The 10,592-nt window shown below is 34.2% G+C and overlaps 1 protein-coding gene across 1 annotated transcript; it reads right to left on the bottom strand.

Annotated features, from left to right (window-relative positions):
- Nucleotides 1–8,050: 8,050 nt before the first annotated feature.
- Nucleotides 8,051–10,038, bottom strand: LOC120154613 (exocyst complex component EXO70H1-like). Its single transcript, XM_039166305.1, has one exon. It carries the CDS (start codon nt 10,004–10,006, stop codon nt 8,087–8,089), a length of 1,920 nt encoding a protein of 639 aa, XP_039022236.1. The 5' UTR covers nt 10,007–10,038; the 3' UTR covers nt 8,051–8,086.
- Nucleotides 10,039–10,592: the final 554 nt, after the last annotated feature.

Here is a 10,592-nt window from a genome sequence, read left to right as displayed (position 1 = left end):
CTTAATATATATATTATTATTTTATTTATTTCTAAATAAAATAAGAAGTAACACTTAGGGTGTGTTTGTTTGCCGTAAAACCAATTACGGAATTGATTTTCCCCGAAATCTCGTGTTTGTTTCATGTAATTCGTTTTCCGGAAAATGTTTTCCCGTGTTTGTTTCACGTAATTCGTTATTCGGAACGTAATTCATTTTCCTAGTAACAGAATTTCCTTTGTGTTTTCTGTAAAATGACTTACGGATTCATTTTCCGTAAGTCATTTTCCGAACTTTTCACTTCAAAGCAAAAATACTCAAAATAATTTTATTTTATGAATTTAATATTAATAAAATATTTTAATATAATTTTCATCAAATATTAATTATTAAAATATTTAAAATATATTTATTAATATTTATAATAATATAATATTATATTTTTAGTTTAATAATATAATCAATTATATTATAATAATATAAGATATTATATTTTTATTTTAATAATATATAATAATATTTTATATATATTTAATAATGAATAATATTATTTATTTATATATTTAAAACATATACTAGTAAAGATATTTAAAATATACTAATTAATATTTTTAAAATATAATATAACACTATTACTTTAATAAATAATTAATATAATTTATATTATTTTATTTCACTAAAATATACCAATATTAATATTTTTATTAATAAAATTATAAAAAAATTAATAATAAATAAATTATTTTAATATTTTAAAATAATAATATTAAGTTTTATGAGAAATAATATTATTTATTATATTTAATATTTGTAATAAATAATTTTTAAAAAACTCTTCAACTAGTGTAAAAAATGTTTAAATAACATCTTCCAAACATCATAAAACGTTTTCCAGATGTTTTCCAGAAATGTAATTCATTTTCCAGAATTCAAATTCCAGTAATTCAAATTCCAGTAATTCATTTTCCGAAAAACCAATTACAGGCAAACAAACAAACCCTTATGGCATTATTAAATTATGTTATAAGAAAAATTAATTTTCTTTACTTTAAATATTTTGTATTTTTAATTGAAAAGGATAATACTAATAAATTGATAGTATTATATTTCAAAAAAATAAAATTTAAACTTTTCTCAATTAACAAATTCACTAAAAAAATTTAGAATTCTGCAAAAGAAAAAAAAGCATCAAAAACAAAATTTAAAAAACATTTGAATGATAGTATGATAACAAAAAACCGCATCTAATATTTTTATAAGCAATAAAACATTTATTAGTATAACCAAAAACCACAACTAAGTAACATTATACAGATAAGAATATAATAACATACTTACATAATAAAAAATTAAATATTTAATAATAAAAAAATTAATTTCAAGTACATCCTTTATGCCATTAACCCAAATTTAAACTTTGACCTAACAAAGTTGTCATAAATTTAACAATTAAGAGACCAAACAAAGATAAGGGTAAAGCTCACCATAATACAACGATCAATAAGGAAAGATTTTACACAAACAACACGGACATGAAAACTCCTAAAATTAATATAAATATATCGACAAAACGAACATATTATCGAGTATGTTATATATAAATCATGAAAGTAAGTAATTAAACCATTTATATAAATAGCAGCTTTCAGTCTAGAAATACAATATAACAATCAACAAAAAAGGGGAAAATATATGCATATAAATCAACAAAAAGAAAAAAATAAGAGAAAAATGTATATAAATGCTTAATATAATATAAAATTAAAATTAAAATACTTACACATATTAGTTTACACTCTAAAATATATTTATCATAAAATATTAAAATTTTGAAAATAAAATAAAAAAGTATAAGAAATAGGAAAGTGTTGAAGAAACACTAACATGGGTGCCACAGCTCTAAACTTAAACAAGAGGAATTGTAAACAGTAGATTAGTGAAATGGCCAAGTGATCACGGGATGCCACCTCCTATCAACGGGGGAGAATGCAGAAACTAAAATAAAATGAAATTGTTGTAAGAGTAGTTGGTTTGGGATGTTGGAATAATTAATAAAATTTTAATTAGATATAATTAATGTTTGTATTGGGGTTCAAAGAGAAGTTTGATATTAAAGGTGTCATGTACTTGTTTTTTATATTTTATTTTATTGGTTTATGATGGAATCATCATCACAAAATAAATTTGTATTATTTTTATTGAAAAGAAAAGAATTTCTGATGGAAAAAATTAATTCCGTCGAAAATTAAAACTAAAATCAAAATTTTGTGACTGAATATTTTATTTTTATCGGTAAATTATGATATATTTTAAAATCATCGGAATTTTTCTCTCGGAAATTTAATTTAATTTTTTTTGGTAGGCTCGTCGATGATACCTCGCATTGCTGAGCTTGTCCGACGTGAGTGGAGAATAATTTTTAGTTATGTGCCAAGGGAAGCAAATAAACTAGCAGATGGCTTAACTAAGATAGCTTGAAGACTGCCTTTTTGAGTCCATTATTTTGACAGTGCACCGACTGAGCTTCAACCTTTGTTCATTGCAGAGACGCCAACCAGTGCTGAGGAGCTAGCCTCATAATGCCTTTGAAGCTTTAGTGTTTTGATTTCTTCACTCATTAAAAAAAAAGGCTAAATACTAATCGATTGACTATGATTTTATCATTTATAACATTAATTAATATATTGATTTATTTTAATTAATTTTACATATTAACGATAATTAATATTATAATTTATGTTATAAGTATACTTTTAATTTAAATTATAACAATATAATATTAATTTTAATTGGTTTATATTCTTATAGACCTCGTATTATCTTTTTGAATATGTATCTTATACGTACCTCATAACCAGGGGCGGAAATTCATGAGACTAACGGGTCTTGGTGTTGCGGAAGACGGCTATCGGATAGAGCAAAATCGCAACTGATAATTTGAGAAAATAAAAATGAAGATAAAAAGAGACACAAAATTTACGTGGAAAACCCCTAAATAAAATAGGGTAAAAACCACGGGCAACGGTAGAAGAATTTCACTATGAGAAAATAGGAATTACAACCTCTCTCGATCTACCAAGGAGAAAACAATGATAATTCTCTCTCGATAAAAAGGAGAAAAAAACTCTCAAGAAACTCTTTAAATTCTCTCTAGTATTGGAAGAAAGCTAGAATGCTTTAGGATGATTTTGAAGCTAAATGAGCTAGGGTATTTATAGTTGAATCTTAAGGACTAATTTATAAATACCCTAAATTATAATGACTAAAAGTATAATTTTATCATCACCAAAATTCAACAAAAGCTGCACTATTCGGTGCCTAATTTTTTTTTCTCAACAATATCATGTTGGTTGGCACCGAAATGTTTTGCCAACTTGTTGATTTTGTCTTCAACATTCGGTGGATTTGTCCACTTTCAACAATCTCCCACTTGAAGATTTGATTGTAACAATCATATTTTCACACCATTCCTTCTACCTTGTACCTTCATGTTGCTTACGTCTCTGACAGGCCACAAGAGGATCGACACCAAGAAAATTTATCAGCATTGATCGCCTTTGTCATGAAATCTGCTATGTTGTCTTTGGTATGGATCTTCTGCATATCTATTGTCCCTTCTTCCACCTTTTCACGAATATTCCAATATTTCAATGCTCTTTGCATGGATTCGCCATGTACCGACTAACCACTCCCACTGCTTGTGCAATGTCTGGTCTTGTGCATATCATAGCGAACATTAAACTTCCCACTGCTGATGCATACGGTACTCGAGACATCTCCATCCTCTCTTCTTCACTGCTAGGACTCATACTGGAGGATAATTTGAAGTTAATAGGAATAGGGGTAGAAATTGGCTTACAATCTTGCATGCTAAATCGTGACAAGATTTTCTTCAAGTAATTCTTTTGTGAAAGCCAAATCTTCCTATTACTTCTGTCTCGGTGAATTTGTATCCCTAGAATCTTGTTTGCTGATCCCAAGTCCTTCATTTCAAATTCCGTAGCCAGTTGTGCCTTCAATTTTTCAATATGATCTTTGTTGGGTCCTGCAACCAACATGTCATCCACATACAACAGCAATATAATAAAATCGTTATCACCAGACCTCTTGAAATAAGCACAAGGGTCTGCATTAAGTCTGTTGTATCCAAGGAACATAATGAAGGAATCAAATCTCTTATACCAACACCTCGGTGCCTGCTTTAGACCGTACAGAGATTTGTTCAACCTGCAAACCAAGTTCTTCTTTTCTTTTTCTTCAAAACCTTCAGGCTGGAGCATATAAATTTCTTCTTCAAGATTTCCATGAAGAAAAGCTGTTTTAACATCTAGCTGCTCTAGATGTAAGTCCAATGTAGCACACATTGCCAAAACTACTCGAACTGTTGTTAGTCGAACCACAGGAGAAAATATTTCATTGAAATCAATACCTTCTTTTTGAGCATATCTTTTGACCACCAGTCTTGCACGATACCTCTCCACTTGATCGTCACCATTTCGCTTGATTTTGAAAACCCATATGTTACCAATTGGCTTCCTTCCTTGTGGTAGTGGCACAAGGTCCCATGTATTATTTTTATGAAGGGCTTCGATTTCTTCTTGCATCGCCATCATCCACAGTAAAACATCTGAGCTGTTTATTGCCTCCTGGTATGTTGATGGCTCACCGTCCTCTGTTAAAAGGCAGTATTCAATATTACCTTCTATAACATAATCTGAGTGCCAATTGGGACGTCTTCTCACACGATCTGATTGACGAGTTGTTGGAGCTTCAGAACTCTCTAGTTCTTGTTCATCATGTGCTGGTTCTGCTTCAGAAGAATCTCCTTCTTCAAACTCTTTTTCCACATGTATCTGAGTAGTCTCTGACTTTTCAGCGATATCATCGTCTTCTTTTCTTTGTAGTTTATCTTCTACAAAGATAACATCCCTGCTAATGATCACTTTGCGGGCAGTGAGATCCCACAAGCGATACCCCTTTACTCCATCAGCATACCCCAAGAATTTGCATTTCTTGGATTTTGGATCCAGCTTTGAAATTTCTTGGGCGTTGTACATCACGTACACAATACTTCCAAATACATGTAGGTTTGAATAATCAACTGGTTTAGCAGTTCACATCTCCGTTGGTGTCTTCAGCTCTATTGCAGTTGATGGAGCTCGATTCACCAAATAACAGGCGGTATTGACTGCTTCTGCCCAGAATGATTTTTCTAGGCCTACATCCCTTAACATTGCTCTTGTTCTTTCTAACAAGGTTTTGTTCATCCACTCTGCCACTCTATTTTGTTGAGGAGTGTTCGCCACTGTGAACTATCTTTTGATGCCTTCTTTCCTGCAAAAGTCATCAAATTCTTCACTTGTGTATTCTCCTCCATTATCTGTTCTGAAACACTTGATTTTATTTCCAGAATCAAGTTCCACCCGCGCTTTGAAGTTTTTGAAAGTTGAAAACACATCGGACTTCTTCTTAATAGGGTACACCCAACATCTCCTGGAGTAGTCATCAATAAATGAGACAAAATATTTTGCTCCGCCTAGGGATGTAACTGGTGCTTGCCATACGTCAAAGTGAACCAGTTCTAGAACACTTTTGCCTCTAGAATTTGATGTGTTGAATTTTAACCGGTGCTGCTTGCTTGTTATGCAATGCTCACATAAAGTAAGTGATACCTTTGTTAAGCCTGGAAGTAGCTTTTTCTCCATAAGGACTTTCATTCCTTGTTCTGACATGTGTCCAAGTTTCTTATGCCATAGCATTGCAGAATCTGAACTACATGAGGCAACAGAGGCTTCTGCTTCTACCAAAGTCTCTCCCTTCAGCATGTACAAGTTTGCAGCTATTTTTTCGCCTTTCAGTACCACAAGCGCTCCACGGAACACTTTCATGATTCCTTTCCGTGTTTCAATCTTGCTTGCATTATTATCCAACAATCCATAGGATAATAAAATTTTCTTCAGACCTTTCACGTGCCGCACATCTCAAATAACTTTAATTGTTCCATCATACATCTTCAATTTGATGGTTCCCACACCAACGATCTCTAAGGCATGATCATTGCAACTATACAGAGATCCTCCTTAGACAGGTTCATAATGATGGAACCATTCTCTTCTTGAGGTCATGTGATATGTCGCTCCCGAATCAATGAGCCATATATCTGCAAATCTTTTTCTGCCTTCTACGGTGGTTGACGCTTCACAGCATAGAGCATCTCCATCATCTGAAGTGTTTGCGGTATTGCCTTGTGGATTAGAGTTTTTATTTAGACTCCAACAATCCTTCTTCAAGTGACCCTTCTTTCCACAGTGGTAGCACTTTAAATTCTTCTTGTTCCTCGACTTCGATCTACCATGTTTATGACTGCTGCTTTGGCCACGTTCTGTTGATCTCCCCCTCATCGTTGTCAACGCTTCTGCTTGTTGCAGATTTACTTGTCTGTCTTCCTTGTTCTTGCGCTGATTTTCTTCTTGTAGAATAGCAGCTGCAACGTCATCGAAGACTAGACTGGTGACATTACTGTTTGTCAAGTTGATGATGAGTTGATCGTACGAATCCGGTAGACTTTGAAGTAGAAGTTTAGCACGTTCATGTTCTCCTATTTTACAGCTTAAGGATGTAAGCTGAGAAAATAAGGTGTTCAGTGTATTTAAGTGCTCCGTCACTGAAGTAGATTCTGGCATACGGAGAGTGTACAATTTCCTCTTAAGGAAAATTTTATTGTGCAGCGATGTGGCCTCGTACAATTTGATGAGATGATCTCATATCTCCTTAGCTGTCTTCTTCTCCTCGATGCTTGACAATACTTCATCTGCTAATGCTAGATGAAAGTTTGCCATAACATTCATGTCCATCTCATTCCATTTGATGTCATCTGTGAAATCCACCGTCCTTTCATTGATAGCCGCTAGACACCCGTTTTTCCTTAGGATGGCTTTCATCTTCAATTTCCACAATGAGAAATTTCTCCCATTGAACTTTTCAATATCAAATTTCGTTGCCATTGCTTCGTTTACGGATAGCTCCCACTATTTCACTATCGTGAATAGTACTCTGGAACCTTCAAAGAAAGAGTAATAACTTCTTACTTTCTTATGTTGGATGATCCACCTTTTGGTGGCAACCACAAAGACAATAAGCATATATTACACACTCTAATCTAGCTCGGATACCAATTGTTACGGAAGACGGCTATCGGATAGAGCAAAATCGCAACTGATAATTTGAGAAAATAAAAATGAAGATAAAAAGAGACAAAATTTACGTGGAAAACCCCTAAATAAAATAGGGTAAAAACCATGGGCAACGGTAGAAGAATTTCACTATGAGAAAATAGGAATTACAACCTCTCTCGATCTACCAAGGAGAAAACAATGATAATTATCTCTCGATAAAAAGGAGAAAAAAACTCTCAAGAAACTCTCTAAATTCTCTCTAGTATTGGAAGAAAGCTAGAATGCTTTGGGATGATTTTGAAGCTAAATGAACTAGGGTATTTATAGTTGAATCTTAAGGACTAATTTATAAATACCCTAAATTATAATGACTAAAAGTTTAATTTTATCATCACCAAAATTCAACAAAAGCTGCACTATTCGGTGCCTAATTTTTTTTTTCTCAACAATATCATGTTGGTTGGCACCGAAATGTTTTGCCAACTTGTTGATTTTGTTTTCAACATTCGGTGGATTTGTCCACTTTCAACACTTGGCCATGTCAATATTTTTAAGTATTAATTAATATTAGAAAATATATTTTTTTAAAAAAATAAATAATTAATCAAACTCCGTAGATTAAATAATTATATTTAATGAAAAATATAAAAATACTCTTACCCCGTTTTAATAAATTCTAACTCCACCCCTACCCGTGACATATGTACATGATATTTGAATATTCTGAAGATCACGTAAAATCAGCAGTGAGTAGAAAGAGATAAATCTCAAGTATATACATACTGTAATTAATTAGCAGACTCAACAGATTTGAACTATCACACATGAATAAGCCGTTTAAACTTAAAAAGATGGCCAGTTTTAGGGATTACAAAAAACTCGCCCCAAGTATTTTATGATTGTATCTTTTATTTAAATTAAAAATAAAAGCTTTACACTCTTAACAGCGACCGCATTTGCCGGCGATGATGATACGATACCCAAGACGACGTTGACGTCGACGAACTTCCAGAACTCACTGTCCCGAAAAACAGATCCGACAAGTAATTCCCGATATCTTCAGGTGAAAATCTAACAAATAATCTCATCATCCTTTCATCTCCGACCGTTGATCTATGCGTATTAGAAAATTCCCGATATAATGCAACGAGTTTTTTCCCGATCGAAACCTTAATCTCATCTCGCAATTTTGAATCGAGTATGACGCAAGAACTTTGCCTCCAGTACGCTACTTCAAAGCTTGAATTGAATTTCCTGAAATAGTCTTTAGCTTTTCCAGGTGCAATCGGGGCTTTTGGATTCTCCGGCAATGAAGCGAACACTTCGCCCCACGCTAACTGCTCGTAATTCGCTGCGAATTGTTTCACCTTAGCTTCGTGTTTCGTGATCCATTCCTCGCCGAGTATGTACTGGAGATTGGATGTACGGACTTTGGAGATCACGTGTTGAAGATTGTTGGCTAAGAATAGGTATGCTAATGAGATGTCTTTGTAATGCTTTGCTTTGCCGTCGAGCTTGCAGAGTAGGACGAGGATGAGCCAGCCAATACGGGCTGAAATCGCCGGGGCCGAAGAATCGTCGGACTCTGGACTGTATAAGAATGATGCTGGTAATGATGATTTTACCGGCGGTGGCCAGTCTGCGATTATGTCAGCGAGAATGTTGCTGTAATCGGCGAGGAGAGTGAGGTAATTCATGGAGGAGATTGTAAGAGGATGCAACCCGCCGCCGGGAACCATCGTTTTGGATGAATCCTTTTGGATTGTTGACTCAAAGTCCATCAACAACCCACGAACAGACTCGCTGAGTCGAACCAGGGAGTTGAGAGCTTGTTCTCGGACGGATGAAGTCGATTCGAAAGAGAAGATCGTTTCGATCTCTTGCCAATCTTCTGAAATGGAGGAGTACATGTCGAGAACTCGGAATACTTTCTCCGGCGGGGACTTTTTGGTCTTTGCGACGAGCTCGGGAAATCCAAACAGGAGCGTGGCTGCTTCTTTTGAGATATCCGTAAAACAAGATTCTTTAATGGAATCGGACGTAGCAAAGACCTGATTGCAGAGGATTCTTTCTCCGGTGAAAAGCGTTCTCATCGAAATCTTCTCCGCTTCTAACCAGTTTTTGATTTTCAAATCCAGTGCATCCCAATCCATTTTATTAGCCTGAGATGAGCTCATCTTCTCGATTCCAAGCTTATAGATACCTTCATCGATGATCGATTTTCGAATAGTTTTATAAATGTGAATGCATTCTTTGGCGTAGCCTGAAGCGATCATGCAATCGGCTATCAATTTCAGATCCGACATAGCCATGGAAGAAACTTCTTCTATTTCAGTGATGGAATCTCCTGCCTCGCGGATCTTATCGTCCGGTAAACTGTCATCAACGAAATCCAACATGCTGGATCTTGCCGATGTCAACGACGATCGGGTCGAAACCGATTCCGGATCCAAATGAGCCCGATTCATCGACAAAATCTGGTAGAACTCTTTCTGAAGCCTCTTCATTGCTATTTGCATCAAATTTTTAGCTCGAATTAGCTTATCTGAACTGGATTCTTGATCGGAAACTAGCAAATGCATGGTTTTCTGTAGGTCGTTGACAGATCTTATGAACCGCAGGGCTTCTCTTTTACTTTCGTAGAAAAGAGAGGTCACTTTAGCGTAAGCCGAGGTTTCAGCGTCCCATTTCATGATGATTGAAGCGGCGGCGTCGATGGTTCGGTCGATCATGGAATCGGTGAATCTCCGGCGAGGAGTACTGGAGGAAGACTGTGAGGTTGATTGGCTAGAGATGGAAAAGGACGGCGTCCTGGGGCTAAAGCAAAGGCTCCTCATTCCTTTTGTCGGCATTTTCTGAGATGATGATAAAAGAGTTTAAGTGCTTTGAATACTTTTCGGGTGGTTCTGCGGTGCGGCGCCTAAAAAACGGCTAATATACGGCGTGACCGGTTAAACAAGTGACCGGTTAAAATTTAGACCGGTTATGTTATATTATTTAACTGGAAATATTATAAAGTACAATAACATACTAGGTAGCGCTTATATAATGTAATAGGTAGCGCTTATATTTACCTATTTTATAAGTAAACCGGTATATTTATACCGATAGCATTGCAAATTTACCTATTACATTATATTATATTGAAAGTGTCCATACTTTTTATAAAAAGGATCGATACTTTAACAGTATTTCATGTTTTCTACCTACAATATTAATTTAATAATTTCATTTGCACAAAAAATTATTTGATTGTTTTGATATTTTATAAAATAATATTTAGAATTTTTAATTTAATAATAATATATATCATAACGTAAAAAATAAATCATTAGACGCCTATAATTACTAAATTAATATCTTAAAACTCACTCAAAAGATAACCTTAAATTAATGTTTTCCACAGTGAAAAAAGTATGGACACTTTTATTAAAAGGA

This window comes from Hibiscus syriacus, unplaced genomic scaffold, assembly GCF_006381635.1.
Source record: "Hibiscus syriacus cultivar Baekdansim isolate YM2019G1 unplaced genomic scaffold, ASM638163v2 tig00002840_pilon, whole genome shotgun sequence".
In the NCBI taxonomy this organism is placed as follows: Eukaryota; Viridiplantae; Streptophyta; class Magnoliopsida; order Malvales; family Malvaceae; genus Hibiscus; species Hibiscus syriacus.
Note: the sequence above shows the minus strand (reverse complement) of the source record. Positions and strands in the feature narration are given on the sequence as shown.

Excerpts from the sequence above, each read along its gene's own strand:
- LOC120154613 (XM_039166305.1), bottom strand. The coding sequence starts at position 10,006 with ATGCCGACAAAAGGAATGAGGAGCCTTTGCTTTAGCCCCAGGACGCCG.